Source organism: Rosa chinensis, chromosome 1, assembly GCF_002994745.2.
Source record: "Rosa chinensis cultivar Old Blush chromosome 1, RchiOBHm-V2, whole genome shotgun sequence".
In the NCBI taxonomy this organism is placed as follows: Eukaryota; Viridiplantae; Streptophyta; class Magnoliopsida; order Rosales; family Rosaceae; genus Rosa; species Rosa chinensis.
The window spans coordinates 53,568,581-53,589,262 of NC_037088.1; the positions used below are offsets into that span (position 1 = coordinate 53,568,581).

The window sequence follows — 20,682 nt, forward strand, 5'->3', positions numbered from 1 at the left end:
TTGCATCACATAGCAGTATACCACAAATGCAAAGAATTATATTCTTAGTTCATTTCGTAGTGCAGAAGTTGGAGCATTCTGTATATGTATTATTCATAAAGAATGTGAAGTCTTTGGACTGGTGCGTAACAACTTATAAATAAGCAATGACTTCTTTATTGATCGTCAACCCTATATTTTACATGATATTGGTGCATGATTTGTCAAAATGTTAGTATATTTAGAAATTTAGGAGTGATTGCTTACATATTTCGATAGAAGTTTATAATGAATTGTACGAATATATCCAGATCGATGTCGGTACTGGTAAAGTAATATGTACACTCAATAATTCTGCTTGTAGCTAAACAAGTTGATGGACTGATTGAACATTCTAAATAATGCTCAGGAGATTATATAACTACTTTTCCAACTTATAGATCATTCCTATGTGCAAATATCGAGTATAAACAAATATCAAGATCCATGAAAACATTGATTATAATGGACATATCAAGAAAACATTAGATATTGATGAAAATTATACAAAAATTAAGTTTGGACTTTGGAGAAAACATGTACATTCAACTAAAACAAAATTCTGGAAAAAAAAAATCTAATATTTTTTTTTTGAGAATGATGAAAATTCCATTAATAACCAAACTACATAGCATTGGATCCATAGTTACAGAACCGTCAACATGAGTGACTGCCATGAGCCAAAAAGGCCCAACCCCTAACCAAATTTTACGCTCATACACAATGAGTACCAGCTAAACCTGTACCGATACAACCCAGCCACCAACATTACGATGAACTGTTTTCACCCGTTCGGACACCGCGACCCAATACCGCCAGACCACATGTAAGGGTGATTCACCATTACGTTGATAACCAAAAAACACCGACCAAAGACCAGACCATGACACACCAGAACTACCATGACACCCCAGAACTACCATGACACCATAACAATGGCATCGACACTACCCATAAACCCCCAACCCCTCGCTCACAAAAGGAGGGACTTATTTTCACGAAAGCAACAACTAGAAAAAAACAGTAACAAACTAAATTGGAAACAAAACACCTAAGAAGCCCAAAAACAGTGGGCCAGCCCAAACCCCACTTCCCTAGGGCACGAGCTGCAAGCAGCCACCCCTGCCGCCAACGAGCCCCTTCGCCATCACGACACCGCCGCGCCGAAGTCTTCCGCCGCTGCACCTCCTTGACACGCCACAACCAACCCTTACACCAGGCAGACGACCACAAAACGGTCCCAAATCGAAGTAAAGACATATCCATTTCGGGATCTCCACCTCCTTGATCCAATCTGAACCGCCACGGCCACAGCCCACGCAGGATTGGTGACATCAGAAACCACCACCGGACATCTGAAATTTGTCACTGCTACACCTCCGCCGTCGCCCCAGATCCAAGAGGGTCAGATCGAGTTCGATCTGCCCCGCCCAGAACCGAAGGCCCATCCACCCTCACTAGACCACACTGCTGCCCTTGAACCCCCCCCCCCCCCCCCCCCCATCTCCGAAACATCATCCTCTCCCAGGCTGGATCGCAGCGGCTGGAATGCCGGCAGCGTCCGGCCGGGAGAGAACACACACCGTCGGATTTTTCCTTTTTTCCTTGGCGCGTGAGGCGCTTTCTAGACTCCCCTAATATCAAACCCTATAAAGGTGTTAGATTTAACATACACACACACAAAATCTAATATTCAATATCAGTAAACAATGAAAAATATAAATATCAATAATTTAGATCTTATCTCTGAGCGCCAGCGTTGTGAATCTTCAAAGTACATCCACATACTTATTCCTCCAAATTTGAATGTAAGACCATATTACAAAAGATAGTAGCATCTAGATAGTGTTGATTATGGCTACAAGTGGGAAAGTTTTTATGCTAGTCAATTCGATCCATAAGTATGTGTGTATCCATCTGCCACCATTATGCTTTGTATTAATGTATATGCTTTATGTATGTCAATATCCAGTCCGCTACGTATTTAAAGCGTATGGATCCACCTGTTTTCTTTTCTTGGAGCATTTGTATTAATTTTTAGGTATGATTCTCTTGGAGGATCGGACCTCAATTTAATTTTTGATTAGGTACATTTAGGATTAAGCTTCATATATATGCACTGCACCTGAAATTATAACAGTGCATATTTAATGAATATAGAAGATCTGAAGATGCATGCAACTCAAATAACTTAACGAATCACACATAATGGGTTTTTGGTTTTGGATGTAAGATTTGGCCATCTTAAAGTGCAACCGGTCGGAGAATATGAGAGTGTAAATGTCAATCATCATGCATCAAAAATACGATTGTACAAGAACTACTCACTAAAAATCAATCACTTAGCTTCTATATGTTGTGGGGGTTTCTTTTGATGTGGGACTTCTATTTTCTACACTCGTGCTTTGCATCGAGCTACATGACCCCAATGATAATGACTACATATTGTGTTAAGCGTCAGCATGCCTAAATATGTCCTATGAACATACTTTGCAATTGCATTTTTCTCATTTTGTACACAGATAATTAAATTAAGAAAAAGGGTTGTGTATATGTTAAAACATTTGGAGTATAATCAACAATAGTCAGCACACAGAATTGTTCCCATCTAATTCTAACAATATCGTAGGTGCTCTTGTTTACACTGCAATGGCATGTGTGTACAGAAACTTAGTAATATTCATCATGCAGAGCCAATTTTTTCTTTTTTCATTAATATTTCATTGCTGTTACTTTAAAAGTGAACAGCAACTTAATCTTGTAGGGGGCCGGGGACTTGGTTTTGTGCAAGTTAAAGAAAAAGCCAGATGATGGGAAGGTTGATAACATTTCAACCACTTCTCATAAAGGTGAAATAAATACCAAGTCCAAAACTGCAGCAGAGTCTGATATGGATCATTCCACTGGTAGAATTATAAGCATGATTGAAACTTTCCCTACTATTTCGAAGAAAAAGGAAGAGATAATTTTTTATTCCTAATGTGTACATTAAACTCTTTGGTCTCATTTGGTTCGTTGAAAGTAAGCATCATGAAATGAAACTTGTTTCTTTCTTGCGTTTTGGAATACAAAAGGAGGGTAAATACTTTATTGAAGGAAAGGAAAATAAGGAGAAAAATGGTTCATTCCAAACTCCAAATAAATCATTTTTCTTCATTCTTTCCTTATATTTATTACTCACAATAACAACTATTTTATTATATTAATTACAAACTTTATAATAACTTTCCTGATAACTTTCCTTATGTTACAAACATCATAATAGAAAGTTCTTGAAAAATTTCATTTCCCCTCTCATGCGAAAGACTTTCCGTGAACCAAATGAGGCATTTATATGCGTATATATTTACTGCAAACTCTAAAACTATAGGGAATCATCATTTTAAAATTTGTTACCCTCTTCTCTTTTCTCTCTTCAAATTATATTCATTTCCGTCATTAATTATTTGATTACACTGGTCAAATTTAAAAAGTAATACCATATTTATGGTTGATAATAAATTATAGAGAATATGATAGAGAAGATGTTGGAACTCTAAATGAAAAAATTATAAATATTTTAACTTTTCTCTCTTCAAATTATATTCATTTCCATCATTAATTATTTGGTTACACTTGTCAAATTTAAAAAATAATATCATATTTATTGTTGATAATAAATTATAGAGAATATGATCATAGAGAAGATGTTGGAACTCTATAAAGGTTTTAACTTTTGAATTCATATAATAAATATTTATTAAAGAAACTATAATGAATGCTCATTTGATAATTTGAGAAATTCTTACATATGACAAACGTACCAAGTGGCGGTGGGCTGCCCAAACAAAATCCAGAAATTTTTTAAGTTTATTCTGAAACATAAAGTAAATACCCCTTCCATATGCACTGATTGATCAGCCCTGCTAGACATGTGGTACGTGTGGTCTACATAAGAATCTCTCTAGTAATATACATTAACTTCTTCTATGGCAAGGTTCAACAAAAAATTTTCAACACCAAAAAGTTGGCATGGGATCCATTGCATTGCCTAATGAGCGTAATGGGTTATACTCGTCGATTTTGGGTGAAGGTTACAAACTAACAAAAATTGTGAATTCGCAACTTGTTGATCCCCAACCATACTCCTATACACTCTTTCTTCTATCAATCAACTAGTCTGCAGCTATAGTTGACGGCTGTGTATGATGATTAAGCAGTGATAAAGTACGTAATAGAGTGCAGAACAAAAGAAGTATAAATCATTTTTGCAAGTTACGTTTTAGTGTGGTGACATGTAATTTAAATCTTTGGTTTTGTAGTATCATTTGAGCTCATATCACTAGTTAAAGTTCAGAAGGCGACAGTTGAAGTAATATGAGTCTAAAATAGAAGACAGTGAATGTATTACTATGGTAGGTTCGTCTATGATACATCAATATATTGATACATCAAGTATAGTGGTTCAATTAAGAGGTAGACCAACTCTATATGTTGATAGATTCATTTGAGACAACTTTATTTATATATCAAACTTGTCTACCTTTATATCAAACTAAGTTTATTTGATGTACCGGTATATTAATGTATTGTAGAACTTCCATAAATAGGTCTAATTATTTGTGCATTTTCTATTTTATGATGAGGGGAGATGAAGAGTTTAACTAATTAATTGAGACATTTACCAACAATTTGTTCAAGAATACATTTGAAATACAAGTTATGAATACTTATCATTAAATAAAGGGAGAATATAACAAATAGTCAGTCAACTTTTACATGTTCGATACTTTAGTCACTTACTTTTTAAATATATAACTTTGGTTACTCAACTTTTTAACTCTGTTATTCACTTTAATTACTCCGTTAAAAAAAAAAAGTTTGCCACAATATCAAGGATATTTTGATCCATCGATCCAATCGTAAAAAATTGAGAAGTTTGAATTAAAATGATTGAGATAAGTGGCTAAAGTGAGATTTTGATAAAATTACCCTCTAAATAATGCATATTTACAAAAATATCGTCTATTTAACTGAGATTTAATAGAGGATTTAGTAAAATGACTAAAGTGATTAACAGAGTAATAGTTGAGTGACTAAAGTGATATATTTGAATATTGAGTTACTAAAGTATCGAATGAGTTATAGTTAAGTGACTATATATACTCCTTTAAATAAATTGAAAAAAGTGCAAGTGGGAATATGAGAGTGGAAAAATCAATCATCATACTCTAAAGGGAAAATTTCATAAATGGTCACTCAACTATGACTCATTCGACACTTTGGTCACTGAAGTTTCAAATATATCACTTTGGTCACTCAACTATTACACTGTCAATCACTATTATAAAAAATACTCTTTTGATGACTTAAGTGATTGACAGTGTAATAGTTGAGTGACCAAAGTGATATATTTGAAACTTCAGTGACCAAAGAGTAGAATGAGTCATAGTTGAGTGACAATTTATGGAATTCTCTCTACTCTAAAAATAGGAACCCGTGATTTTTGGAGAGCATCAATAATGTTATTTTTTATATATTAATTTACAATTTTCATTAAGTACATAGTATCTAGTGAGAATATATAAATAATATAAGGAGGCTACTCAACAGTTTCCTCTCAAAAAGATATATAGGCTAATAGTTGCCGATCAAATTCACTTTACTGGGAGGTCATAAAAAAAAAAAACTCACTTTGCTGGATCATAACAAATTAACAATTAACAACAAAACTTTCTCCTTTGTTCCCACTACTTTTTATCCCTACATTTGCAGACTCGGTACTACTCTCACACAGTCACACTCTCACCCACACCGGCCCTAACCCTTGAATACCCATATTAGAATATACATTTCTGTTCACCAAGCTAGCATAGTAATGGCTAGTAGTAAAGCAGCAGATGATTACTTGTCCAGGTCTGATTAAGCAAGAGTGACATATAAATAGTCCATAGACTGAAATTAACAAAGTAGGCCAGCATCTCTACTTATCTCTTCTGCTATTCATAACTATCTTGTGTTTGTCTGATGTATATTCTCTATGTAATCCATCACCAATTATCAGTTGCAAATTTTTAATCATCAATGTGCTGCTTGCAAAGGGAGTGTCATTTTCTTGGCGTCTTCCACTATCCCTTCTCATAGTCCGGCTTCAATTTTTGGTTTGCATATATATGTGGAAGACAAAAGAAATACAGACAGAAAAAGAACAAGCCCAAGTTAATATAATACTGGAGGAAACGTGTGAGATTGGGAGATACAGTGAACTTCAGTATCCAACAGTGTTATTAATTATTACCACATCACTATCCGCAAACAACATTAATTAAGATTTTAGAGGCATACTCGTGTGACCGAGATTTGTCCTATTTTCTTTTTAGTGTACACCAACATCAGTATTAGAAATTCTCAAATATGTTGACATATGACAAAAATATGTTAATAGTGAAGCCACTTTAAGTATAAAGAGTACGGGTAATAGTATAGAGATTTAAGAAATATTGCCGAACTCACGAGAATTAGATATTTCACTACCTAGGGTGTTAACCTAATTAAGAAGAGCTAGAATATGCAAATGTACAAACACAAACTTAAGTTTACAAGGAAATCTAGGCTCATGGTAGGTATGTGGATTTGGTGGTAGTGAAATTGTATGTTTAATAGAGTGGTGAACCAAATTAAACTAGATGCTCAAATACTCAAATATAAACTAAATTACTCTAAATTAAACTAGTGATCTAATGAATGAAAGTTAGGGTTTGAATTGTCTACCGTTAACCCCCTTGCAAGTTTGATACATTTCAATATGAATGATACTAAATCAATTAACAAATTTCTCTCCTTGCATTTCTCTAGGGCATGACAAGAGACAGGCTCTTTTGTGATATCAAGCAATCCCTCTCGAGTGTAGTATTTAACTACTTAAGTCATACATTATAATCCGGTTAGGTATATAGTGCATTACCCTAAGAGCATAAAGTTTGGAGATGAAGAAATCATGTAAACCAAATAAACTTATTTCTTAGTAATTGTAATTCACAGCCCCTACATGCACACCTAGTGTGTTTTCATGCTTTAACATTCAAAGGTTACCAAGCTCTAAATATTATACCATGACATGGCAAATACACATACTCAAAGTGGTAGAGCATAAGCATATGCATTCAACTTTTGAACTAGCATGTAGGCATGTTAATCAAAGTTGCACCACATCGTATTATAGCATCAATTCATACAAGATTGGCTAGGGTTTTACCATAACAAAGTAACTACGTACTCACTCATAATCATACAAATTAACATCAAATCTATAACATATATCAAGGTAAATTAAAGAGTTAAAGAAAATAATAAACTAGTTGAAGCTTGACAAATTAATGGTTAGTTTCTCCTTGTCCTCCTTGATGGTAAAATAAAAAGATTATGAACTTGTTGATGGTAGTGATAAATGGAATTGTGATGAAGATATAATGCTCATTTGACTTATTTTGAGTGGTAGTGATGGAGTTTATGGTGGTGGTGATAGAGTTTTTGGTGGTGGAAGATGGAGTAGTAAGGGGAGTATGAGTTCGAATTTTGGAAGGTGGAGATGGAGAGAGAAGATATGTAAATATTTAATGGGTCGTATTGGTGGTTATTAAAGAGTGTAATGAATGAATGTTTATATAAGGAAGAGAGCGAGATGCAAAATGATGAAGAAAGGCAAATGGAGTAACTATGTCTCTTGGAGGAAAGGAAAGGAAAGGAAAGGAAAGGGGTAAAGAGGTGGAGTGTTAGAGTACGTTTAGGTCCCAAAACCAAGAGAAAAAGTAAGGAAATGATGGTATAGGTTAGAATAGGTAATAATGGGTAAAAATAGTGATTAAACCCTACAAAATATGACAGATTTTGTATGTTACGGGTGGACTTTTGGGGCACTTAGGGAGTAGGGATAGTGTGTGAAAGAGTGAAAAAAGATATAATGATGGTATGAGAGATGCTCTTACTTTTAGAGTTGTATGGAGATGAGGTGATTATATAGGGAAAGATAAATTTGTAAAATGATGATGAAAAGCAAAGGAAACATCTTTGATCAAATAGTCTATAGGAATATGGTTACTCTAAATTAAAGCAGCCCACATCGTCATTAATACAGCATAGAAACCATACGTCCATACCATATAAGATGCATGGGGACTTAAACAATCTGCTACAGCCATGGCCAAAATTAAGTGCATTCCTGACCTATAGGGCCCACAAGCCAAGTCTGAAGAGGCAGAGCTATCTCCGTCAACCTTCCTTCTGTTCTTGTAAAAGAGGGAAAAGAAAGGTTCTGGGTTTAACAAATAAAGTCCCTTTTTGTTCTCTTTCTATTTAGAACCAGAGAAAGTAAAGCCATATCACTTCAGGTTTCTGCTATAAACTATCGATCACTAGCTAGTTTCTGCAGTGAGTAGAGATGAAGATGGACAGAGGAACTTATATCATCGTAAAGGAAGATATGAAGTTCTTCCCAAGTGAGGATCAGCTCATCAAATTTTTGAAGATGAAGATTGATGGCAGATACTCTGGGTTCATATCCGAAATCAACTTATACAAGCATGAGCCATGGGATTTGCCCGGTAATCTATTCAAAAATGCACTTTTTCTTTACCTCCCATCACTCCTTTGGTGCCGGAATCGGTAAGGAAAAATGGATGATCGAGTTGTTCCTTTCCCTTCTTCTTCTGCTCTTCTTCCCCTTTTCTTCCATGGAAGCACTCTGTAAAACTGAAAAGGGAAGCGGTCAATTCATTATGATAAAGATAGATTATTGTAGTTGTCAATTCATTATAATAAAGGCCGCTTCTCCTTTCAGCTTTGACGTAGTTCTGTCTGGATTACTTTTGACGAGGAGGTTGGCTTTAGTAGGATATCCCTTATATCAGGGAGGTGTGAGAAGACGACTCCAATAAAATTTAAATTTGTTGAAGACCAACAGTTGCAATAATCTATCTTTTATTATAATTAATTATTTATTTAGTTTTATCTTTTATCAGGAGTGTTATTTAAGAACCAACGTTTCACATGATCTATCCTCATCACAATAAAATTTTGAAGGATTCTGTTTTTTTTTTTTTCTTCTAATAAGAAATGCAACCAAACCTCTGATATTGTTTGGGTGCTGTTTGAAAGCATGAAATTGGATTTAGATTTCTTATGACCACTTTTAATAATTCCGTAGATTTTCATTTTGTACCTGTGTCTAAGTTCTAACCAAAATTATGTGTGCTATGCCTATATGTAGCATTATCAGTGGTAAAGTTCAGTGAAGAGTGGTTCTTCTTCACAGAGAATAGCAGAAAGTACAAGACAAGCGATCGAAGCAACAGACAAACAGAGAAGGGTTATTGGCATGAAACTTCCAAGGAAGTACCAGTGGTCAATACTAATGACAAGTCTAAAGTCATTGGCAGAAAACGATTTCTAGTATTCTACAAAGGTCGTGCTTCTCGTAAAGAAAAGACTAACTGGGTTATGCAGGAGTATTTTGTTCCTGAGGGTGAGCACGAGGTAGTATATCATACTTATATATTGTATGAGTTTTGGAATATTAATATATCAGTACATCAAGTAGATCACTTTATTATAAAGGTAGTTTTGCTGCATGTAATAATAGACTAGGTCGGCTTGGTTGTGAGCTGGTTTATGACTACATGGAGCGCTAGTCTCTATGCCATACAATGTTAGTCTATCATTGATGTACCAATACATTAATGTCCTCTTTAGAATATGATAAGGTACATATGCTTTCTATATAACACATATTTTTGTGAAACTTAATTATGTAGACGAACTTAGTGCTTTGTCGCATAAAGCAGAAATCAGTGGGGAGTTCTCGTGAAGATAGTAACAAAGGTATTGTATTTGATATTGAGGTGAGAATGATGAGTGCGAGTCTTTTTGTTTTTTTTTGTGTGTAAATAAGAATGCAAAAAGTACATCCTTGATATAAACACATTATAACGACTGCTAATTTATGATATGCGGTTTTGTCATTTTGTAGTGTGGATTGTAAACATGTGATGTTAAGATATTATAAAAGGAAACATGGAGTGTGGATTTTAAAATGAGGAGTGTGAAACTGTGAATTTCACTCTCTTATGATATTTACAATTGTATTTGCTGACAAACCAGGAGATATCAAAGTCTAATAGTAGGATCCTATGATACGATGGCATGCTTGTGTTAGCTTGCTAGCTGGTTGCTGGTTTTACAAATAAAAGTTTAGAGCATTCAACATAGAGTAAACTATATCCCCAGCTTGGAGTTGTAATGATCTATAATATCAGTCATGAATCTAGCTATATGAACTTGTATCTGATATGCATACACAACTATACCAATTTATACACTTACCACATAATGAGAACATCATCGAACTCCGAATCTGATTTCTTCTTTCTTACTACGAGCTGTGAGTGCTTAACCACAACATTCAACAAGGCTACACCCTAAACACTTCTGCTTATTCTCTCTTCTTCTTTCTTGTGATTACATATCCTTTCCTTCATTAATGAAGGGGACAGAGATGACTGCAACCTTGACGTTTCCAGAGGGCTTTAAGTTCCAACCATCAGAAGAGCGGCTGGTGAACCATTACTTACGGAAGAAGCTATTATTCCCGGAAATTGATTTATGTCAATATGAGCCTCATGAATTACCAGGTAATACTTGCAATATTTTCTTCGTTTGTATTATATAATCAAGTTTTGTTCTCTTGTTCAAGACCTGTAGTTGGTTTTGATTTTTTTATTTTGTTCTTGTCATTTCCATTTTTCACCAACCCTGAATTTGTAAATGAAATTAGCTGTCCAAGTTCTAACCAAACTGCTCTGTATACTATGTGTAATTACCGGATGGAACAAAATTGATAGAGTTTGAGTAATGACAGTTATTCAAACAAGCAACAACACAAATAAAAGAACACAAGAATTGCTGACGCAGTGTAAACCTCTCCACTGAGGAAACTTCACTGCGTGGCTTTTAACGTAGCCAACACGTGAATCAAATCCAATATGAATCAAATCGTTACAGATCATAAGTAGTGGTATTCAACACAACCACATTGACTAGCAACAATGCTAACTTGCTCACAACTGTAAAAGACCTATTCTAAACAACTATGAAGCAATCTGTATAGATGAAGAAATCTGGACACGCCTTCAAATTCAATCTTGCCTTGAAGCCTCACTGATCTCAATCACATATGCAAGTGATGAATGCAGTGAACAAGCAGTATGATCAATCAATCAAACAAACAATGAGAGTTTTGTAAAACAGTTAGTGCAGACTATGCAGCACAATTAAAATTCTCAATCAGAAAACTCTACTTCTCATAATGCAGTTTCAAAACCTTTTATAGAAGATAAAGACTCCCCTCAATCCAATCACATTAAACACCGATTGAGATAAACATGGAAAGGTTTTTCAAAACAATATGCAATCACAATCTTTTATCTGATATGTATTCAAAACAATTCTAAATGCAGATAAGATTTCCTAAACTCCTTTCCTTAAACACTATTTGAATTGGAGAGTTTAGACCCACAATATATGCATCAATCACATGCAAATTGATATGATATGCAAATTAAAAGCTCTCTAAACCTAGACCATATTTTCATAATTATATGGAGAAAGAATCGTGTACAATCAATGCGTCTAACCCTAATTGATTCCTATTAGGAAAGATCTTTTTAACAAAAGATTGCCAATTAAAATAAACAGACCTAAATCAATTAGGTCTTCAATGGGACGATTTTAACTGGTGAAAAAAATCTTTGCATAATAAAATTTAAGAATAGAAAGATACTTTCCAAAAACTTCCTAAAACCTAGGACTGACTCAAGGATTGCAACACAGATTGCAATCCCAATGCATATGCTGACTCATGAGATGCATTTACCTGTAACGTATTTGAGATCAGTATTAGGCCCTTTTCCAGCTTCTTCAGTGATGAATTGTCATGATATACTTCACTAGCTTTGTATGGGAATGCCAACAAATAACATGTACAAAATCTTGTACTTACAATCTCCCCCTTTGGCATTCCTATACAAAACACATCTAATTAATACAAACTCCCCCTCAACAAGTACTTGAGGATCCTCACTTAGGAAGAAGCCTGCAATTCCTGTAACACTTATCACACACACCTTGTAAAAAGCAAGTTAAAGATAAGGCATAGGAATGTCAACGCAATTTCAAGATCAATATCAAAAGATTTAAACAATCAAAGCACAAGTTGATCAAATTCACCAATATTCTCCCCCTTTTTGTCTAGGAATGACAAAGGCAACCTTCAGCTTGTAGTTAATGAACAAGTGAGAGCACAACATAATAAAACCGAATATGTAGACACAGCTTGTGAATGAACCCAAGAATACCAGCTCTTGTGCTGCTCGTACTTGAGTGAATAAATAGAGGAGCATGCAACAAGGAACAAAAGCACATACTTCAAATATTTCATTCCGATATCATCATATTCCTTTGTCTTATTCCCTGCATGGGACTCAGAACCTCAACATTGGTATCTTCCCACTTCTATCAATCTCTATGTGCATGGCCTTCCCAATTTTCCAAAATTTAATGCAGCAGCCAACTCCAGAGCTTGCAAGAACAATCCATGAATTCATTGTCAAGTAGATAGAGGAAGATAACGAACTAGCTTATGAAGCACACAAAAACTGAATATCGTTTTTTTTTTTTTTTTATATATATATATTTTTTAATTTTTATATATATATCGAAAACGCAAAACTAACAACCTAAAAATAGCAAAAAGGTTTCAATTTTCTTCCCCCCACACTTAAACCAAATATTGTCCTCAATGTTTGACAAATAATCACATGTAATGAAAAGATTTAAGTATAGAAAGAGAGAGAAAAGAAAACAACAAAAACAAGTATAGTTAAGAAAAGTAGAGAATGCTCCCTCTTGTAGACCTCCCAATGCACGCAACCTTTGGAGACGAACTAAAGACACAAACCTCAAGGCTAATTAAGCCTTGACTTCCTAACATAAGTTCCATGCCAAACATGCTCCAAAGGTACTCCAATAATGCTCAAAGACAATAGGAAACATCACTTGTCACAAACTGATTTCAGCTAAAACCTTGCAGCAGTCCTACTTCCGAGGCTTATAGCTCATCCATTCAGAATCGGAATCCAAAGATCCTACTTGGAGATGAAAGTTCATATTCAGGGCTTTCCGTACATATGTGGCGCAAATTCTAAGTCCAAGGGATGTGAAAACTAGAGACCTGCAAAGTTAGCAAAAAATACAGAAAACTGTCAGAATGCTGACAGAATGTCCTTTGTCCATTCAAACATGAATACCGGAAGCTACAGGGGTCACATTCAGAAACCCTTTGGTATGAATGAAGTAGACATCTGGGGCTTCATATACATATAAGGCTTGTCTCATTTGGACCCCGGGAATTATCCCCTGTTTTACGCTTTATGTGGCTCAGCTGCCCAGTTTTCTGGTTTTCTGCCCTGACCTTTCTGTACTCAACTGGAGACTGCAGACTCATTAGAACTCAGAATTTCTATCTGTCAACTCCATTGGAAAATAGACTCCTGGGGCTTTTGATCCATGTATGGCACGTCTTCTGATTCCAAGTGAGCTGTGAACCCTAGCCGTTCAAAATGAACTGATCCGTGAGCCAGAAAAACTGTTTCGGTCAACAGTGATCTTCTTCTATCTTTCCTCAACTATATGACCTGCACACACACTAAAAACATAAAAAGGAACCAGAAAAGAAGCAATGAAATTGAAAAGAAGATTCAGGTAAACTATAACACCCTTTTAACATAAAAGTTTCCTATGCCGTTGCCATCTCCTCATCCATTCATTGGATTGCCTCCCAATTAGTGCTTGGTTTCATGTCATACAAGGGCACTTTCATTTCCAAATTCATTGAACTTCTCATGTTCAGTAATCAGTGACCTATTCAATGACCTGATCGGTGACCTGATCGGCTTCACCACTGAAACCAAAATCATTTACACGGTTTTTGTCCACGGGATAGACCCATCTCTGGTATATGTACATCAGAAATATGATATCATCACGGAACACACAAAAAAGCGATGCAACATTGACATTTTTATGACAAATGCAACTTATGTAGCGGAAGCTATGTAGAAGGAGGATCACCAGTAGATGTTTCGCAATAGACACCAGCCCAAGAAGAATCAATCAGAGAAAGATAGCCCAAGTATCAATACTCCCCCTAAGTGTGATCATGTGATGAGAGATGCAAGGATGAAATGCAAACACACAATGAGTGGGTTGTATCCAAATGCTAAGAACAGATTTAATTCGCATAGCTTTTCCAACAAGAGCAATACCACTTAATCATAAACAAGAGTGCAACAAAATAAGTTCACACGAGTGAATTGATTCCGACAATCACAAGGTAAGATAGAGGGTGATCGAGTATTCTATACCTCTAGCTTGTTGTGAAGAGTGAACATATCTCAAGATGGGGTGTGTAATATTTGTGGAAACCTGAAAACCAAGCCTCACATACGAAACAAATTTAAGCACGTAAACTATATTCCCCCTTATAACACCGTGAGGGCATGATTTTGAATTTTTCTTTTGGCCTTTCACACAAAGTAACATTTTTGCTCAAGAAGACTACGACCCATGTAACGAGTATTAAGCTAGCAGCTCCCAAGTCAGATGACTTTAGGGTACTAGATGTAACAAGGACATCCCAAAGAGCACATCTACTCGAGTCAATAGTCTCATAATCCACCGGGGTGACCAAACCATTCCCGTTTCTTCCCAATCCTCATATCGTTCGTCACGACCGAGGGCTGTTTACTTTGGCAATAGCCTGGCCATGCTCCATATAAAACATTTTTTTTTTTTTTCAAGGAGCAGCAAAAACAAGGAAATATTCCGTACAAGAGTATTGAGAACAGGCCAACCAACAAATATGACTTACCACCACTTAGAGTATGTGTGCATGTGAGGATTCAAGGTGATAGAGAATATGTTGTTCAAGCTCACAATTACAGAGTGATGCAGGAACAAATTCAAAACATGCTAAGCAGCTCATTGCACACAGATTTAAGAAAAGGAGTAGAGCCCTCGTCAATCTAAGTTCAAATTAATCTGTTAGACACTTAGGGATACAAATCACAATCTTGAATTTCCAGAAACTGATCCTAACAATGCAGAAACGGAAATAATAATGCACCTATACTACCATGAAGACATACAACATGAATGCATGCAAAATGGATCAAGCGAAGTGAGAGTATCAATACTTAGAGCATCCACCAACGGTGCTTCTAAGTGATTCAAATTGAGTTCTGTCTAAAGGCCTAGTAAACGAATTAGACAATTTGTGTTCAGTACGTAGGAACGAAAGCAAGCTCAAGCATATTATCAAGATTATTCATATGAGCAGAAAAATAATTATTTGAACCTTTTTTAATCCAGATTTGCTTCTGCTTCAAATTCTGCTCTTTGGGGATTGCAATCCTGCTATTCAACTTCAGATGCTCTTTCAGCTCTGCTTGCAGCGATGCAGTTGAGCCTATTTTTGATGCTTTCCTCTGATTTTGAGTGACCCTGCGGAGCATATTACATCTAGGACGTATGTGTCCCAATTTTCCGCAGAAATGACAAGTGGGAGTGAAACTTTTTGAGTTATGAACATACCTAAGCTGACGCACAGAGATGTGACTGTCAGAACTTACCTGAGTTCTCCTTTGATGAGGTGGAGGTGCTGAATCAAATTTAGGCTTTTGAGGAAGAGTTGGGGGATGAGTTTCTTGGTCATTTGATGAGCTTGAGTGCACACTTGAGCTCACACCTTTCACAAAGTTAGAACGATTGATTTTTGCACCTTTATGCCGCAACCTTTTCTTGTTGGTGTGTGGTTTTCCAATTCCAATCATTTTGGAAACCAAATCTGACCCTATTGAGAATTTGTTGAACTTTTCTTGAGACTCTTCAAGCTTGACCTGCAAACTCTCAATTTTAGAGGTTAGTGAGATATTCAGATTTGATTGGGCTTTAACTTCAACCTGAAGGGTTTTAATCCTGTCAATCAACTCAATACGCTCCACCTCCCAATTTTGGGAATTCATCTTATCCTGCAAAATATCAAGTTTGTCAGTGTAAGCAAAGCATTCACCTTCCCATTTTTCTTTGCATGATTCAAGATTTAACTCGGCCTTGATCTTTGCTTTTCTGATTTGCTCAATCTCGTTCTCAAGTTTAAGATTTCTTTTAAACATCACTCTTGAAGCTTTATACAGTTCCCTGCACTTATCATTAGTCACATCATCTGATATATCAAAAATCTTACCTTCACTGTTGGAATCGTCAGATGCCTCATGATAAGGTGAGGAGATGAAAGCAATATTCTCTTCTTCATTCTCAGTTTGAGAATTTTCCTCACTGTCGCTCCAAGTTGACTTAAGAGCCTTGTTATTTCGTGAGCTATATTTTCTATTTCCACAATCAGAAGAGATATGACCAATACCACCACATTCATAACGTATAGGTTTTTCAACAACGCTTTTCTCTTTATCAAAATTATTGACTTTTGGGTTTTTGTCAAATCGTTTTTCAGATAATTGCCCCCTTTTTGATTCAGATATACTTTTTGAAGTACTACCATAAGAGTTTTTATTTTTCAGAAATTTTTTAAACTCTTTGGTTAGTAAAGCTAAATCCACAGAATCACTATCATCCACATCTTTCATTTTAACAGAAGAGATAGCAAAATTTTGTACCTTTTTCTTAGGCTTGAACCTCATCATGATCTTCCATTGCGAGTAATCTTCACCATCAAAATATGGGGGACACTTTATCGAACTAGCAGCTCTGTCACATTCATGTTCCATCATGTCCTCGGATCTACTAAAAAGCTTTAGAACCCGCTCTGATGCCAATTGTAATTACCGGATGGAACAAAATTGATAGAGTTTGAGTAATGACAGTTATTCAAACAAGCAACAACACAAATAAAAGAACACAAGAATTGCTGACGCAGTGTAAACCTCTCCACTGAGGAAACTTCACTGCGTGGCTTTTAACGTAGCCAACACGTGAATCAAATCCAATATGAATCAAATCGTTACAGATCATAAGTAGTGGTATTCAACACAACCACATTGACTAGCAACAATGCTAACTTGCTCACAACTGTAAAAGACCTATTCTAAACAACTATGAAGCAATCTGTATAGATGAAGAAATCTGGACACGCCTTCAAATTCAATCTTGCCTTGAAGCCTCACTGATCTCAATCACATATGCAAGTGATGAATGCAGTGAACAAGCAGTATGATCAATCAATCAAACAAACAATGAGAGTTTTGTAAAACAGTTAGTGCAGACTATGCAGCACAATTAAAATTCTCAATCAGAAAACTCTACTTCTCATAATGCAGTTTCAAAACCTTTTATAGAAGATAAAGACTCCCCCTCAATCCAATCACATTAAACACCGATTGAGATAAACATGGAAAGGTTTTTCAAAACAATATGCAATCACAATCTTTTATCTGATATGTATTCAAAACAATTCTAAATGCAGATAAGATTTCCTAAACTCCTTTCCTTAAACACTATTTGAATTGGAGAGTTTAGACCCACAATATATGCATCAATCACATGCAAATTGATATGATATGCAAATTAAAAGCTCTCTAAACCTAGACCATATTTTCATAATTATATGGAGAAAGAATCGTGTACAATCAATGCGTCTAACCCTAATTGATTCCTATTAGGAAAGATCTTTTTAACAAAAGATTGCCAATTAAAATAAACAGACCTAAATCAATTAGGTCTTCAATGGGACGATTTTAACTGGTGAAAAAAATCTTTGCATAATAAAATTTAAGAATAGAAAGATACTTTCCAAAAACTTCCTAAAACCTAGGACTGACTCAAGGATTGCAACACAGATTGCAATCCCAATGCATATGCTGACTCATGAGATGCATTTACCTGTAACGTATTTGAGATCAGTATTAGGCCCTTTTCCAGCTTCTTCAGTGATGAATTGTCATGATATACTTCACTAGCTTTGTATGGGAATGCCAACAAATAACATGTACAAAATCTTGTACTTACACTATGTAGCATTATCATTGATAGAGTCGAATAAAGAGTGGTTTTTCTTCAATCGGGGGAGAGGCAGAAGAACTAAACAAGGTTACTGGAAGAAAACTGGATGTGGCCGTAAAATAAGGGCTTCAGATAAGTCGATCATTGGAGAACTGAGGCACATGACATTCCATTGCTCTCCCAAAGGGCAGGTGACTGCATGGGTTATACACGAGTATTCTCTTCTTCCCGACCAGGTGATCCTTCTTTCTTCAGTTTTGTGGGTTATGAAACCTAGTAATACTAATTTTCTGCATTGTTAAAAAGTCTACGATGCATCGGCCAAAAAGCATGCCATTGAGTGTACCTTAAAAAAATGAGTGGTTGGGCAAAAAAAAATCTCCGAAGGCAGATATATGCATGTGAGATGCTTAGCTCACATTGTAAACCTCATTATGAGGTTTGGTCTAGCAATAATAGAGGTAAGTGGCTAGCATTAGAAATGATATTAGGTATGTGAAGAGTTCCAGTTCGAGACTTAATGCATTTAAGAGCTGTGTCGAGAAAGAGAAGTTAGAATCTAGAAAAATATGTGCATTAGATGTTCCAAGTCAGCTTATATATATATGACAATTGATTTTCAACTTAATAATGTAGAGCAGTTTCGTTTTTTATCACTTGCTCTTTTATTGCTATACTATGTTTACATGATGAACTGTGACTTAATCGATCATGTAGGGGGACATAGTATTGAGTCGGTTAAAGTTAAAGTCAGTTGACGATACTGGAATTACTTCTGATGATTTGGATATGGAGGACGTTCCAGAGGTGAGAATGTTAAGCATGGATATCCATATCAACAATTAATCTATTTATATATTATATGAGGCTGTTCATTTTTCATTCATAGAGATGTATTGGGGCTTCTAACTTTTGTTTTCATTAATTGGTGTTTTCCTGTTTATGATGTTCTTGGTTGAGAGTTTTTGGTTTTGGTCCTCTTTTGTCACTTTCTTTTTCTTTACAATAGTTATTTTTCTTGTTGTTATGAGGTTTTTGTGAGAATGTGCAGTGTTTGTCCCACATTGAAAAAAGACTTTGCAATAAAATTTATAAAGACTTTCCAATCATTGCCGGTTTAGAGCAACTCCAACAGCTTCACTATAATTTTTGTATTATAGAGAAGCAAAAGTCAAACCTTTAGCCTATTTTTCTTCTCCAACTCCAACAGATTTCCTAGTTTACAGTAATCTATAAAATCTTCATGTTCTTCTTTAAAATTTTGGAGTTTGCTTTAAATATAGGGAATTTGGTTTTCTCTCTCCTCACTTTCTCTAAAATAGAGATAGTTATAGGGAATCTATTGGAGCAAAATAGGCTCATTTTTCCCTAAAGTAGAGAAAAATCAAAATATAGAGAATCTGTTGGAGTTGCTCTTATTTTAGAGTATTTATCACATACAATAAGTTTTGGTTGTAAACCTTGATAAGTTTTTTAATCAATGTTCAATGATGGCTGATTGCCTCTAATTTAGAAGATCAAGTTCTTATACGATCTTATTATCAATGCTCAATGATGGTTGCCTCTAATTTAGAAAATCAAGTTCATATACGATCTTAATGTGGAGCCCAAAAGGTATGAACTAATGCTTATTTTTGTGATTCTTAACTCAGCTACTTGATCAGCCAGAAGTAAATCTGGATTCACTCTTTCCTCCACTTGAGCCACAACAGGAGTGCCGCCCCGACGTACGGCAGTCACCATTATCCACAGAGCTGGGAAATGATCCAAACACCAATGTCTATTACAGTGAATGCAGTAAGTGGCAATGTGCATTAGGGACTGATGATTCATATCTTAGACATCTGAAAAGAATTTCAACCAATGATCATGAGAAACCAGTTAGACATGCTATGGCTAAGTTTCAAAATCGAGCTACAGCTCGTACGATTTTGGAGGTGAGAATGGTATGCTATTCAAAATTGATCTGAAGCACAAGAAGTATGTCCAAACACCAAACTCATCAATGCTTGTTTCTTTATGATTCCTAATCCAGGTGCATCCTCAAACCGAAGATTCTGCAGAACTCGGTGATGCTCTGCATTATAATGAATGTAGTGAGCTTCAATCTCCATTTGTGGACAATGATTCATCTCTTACAGAGTTTTTGAATACATGTATTGCTGACGAGGATTATTACTCCTCTGAAGAATCAGCACTGATTCCTTCCAAAGACTCCAACCTAGCTACTAAAGTTATAAGGAAGGGTCAGTGATGGGAGTAGTGGAGTAAGAGGCGATACAAACACTGAAGTAGTCCATGAAGGTGGTGAACCACAATATCAAAGCAGGCGTTGTGAACCACAAGAGGTCCGATAAGAATGTGGCTCATATTACAATCAGTGACATTGTCCTACAAAGATTTGCACTCCCACTCATGTTGTTAGGTAATTGTAAATGTATTTTGGGTTCCATTGGGTAGTAGTTATTTGGGTTAATTTCATTTTACTAAGCTTTTCTGACTTTTCTATAAATTAGTTGTGCCCTTACACTCATAATTTTGGCACTTCTAATATCAACG

At 35.6% G+C, this 20,682-nt stretch overlaps 2 protein-coding genes across 2 annotated transcripts; both read left to right on the top strand.

Annotated features, from left to right (window-relative positions):
• The first annotated feature begins 8,434 nt into the window (after positions 1-8,434).
• LOC112169674 (NAC domain-containing protein 53) lies at positions 8,435-10,033 on the top strand. Its single transcript, XM_024306734.1, has 4 exons — positions 8,435-8,597; positions 9,263-9,528; positions 9,807-9,893; positions 10,022-10,033. Exons 1-4 carry the CDS (start codon positions 8,435-8,437, stop codon positions 10,031-10,033), a joined length of 528 nt encoding a protein of 175 aa, XP_024162502.1.
• An 8,845-nt stretch (positions 10,034-18,878) lies between these two features.
• LOC121051847 lies at positions 18,879-20,481 on the top strand. Its single transcript, XM_040515320.1, has 3 exons — positions 18,879-18,930; positions 19,776-20,060; positions 20,159-20,481. The coding sequence occupies exons 1-3, from the start codon at positions 18,913-18,915 to the stop codon at positions 20,375-20,377; spliced, it is 522 nt and encodes a 173-aa protein (XP_040371254.1). The 5' UTR covers positions 18,879-18,912; the 3' UTR covers positions 20,378-20,481.
• The last annotated feature ends 201 nt before the right edge of the window (positions 20,482-20,682 follow it).

Excerpts from the sequence above, each read along its gene's own strand:
- LOC112169674 (XM_024306734.1), top strand. The coding sequence starts at position 8,435 with ATGAAGATGGACAGAGGAACTTATATCATCGTAAAGGAAGATATGAAG. Across the intron at positions 8,598-9,262 it reads TGAGCCATGGGATTTGCCCG|CATTATCAGTGGTAAAGTTC; the intron begins GTAATCTATTCA and ends GCCTATATGTAG. Across the intron at positions 9,529-9,806 it reads TTCCTGAGGGTGAGCACGAG|ACGAACTTAGTGCTTTGTCG; the intron begins GTAGTATATCAT and ends TTAATTATGTAG.
- LOC121051847 (XM_040515320.1), top strand. Across the intron at positions 20,061-20,158 it reads CAGCTCGTACGATTTTGGAG|GTGCATCCTCAAACCGAAGA; the intron begins GTGAGAATGGTA and ends TTCCTAATCCAG.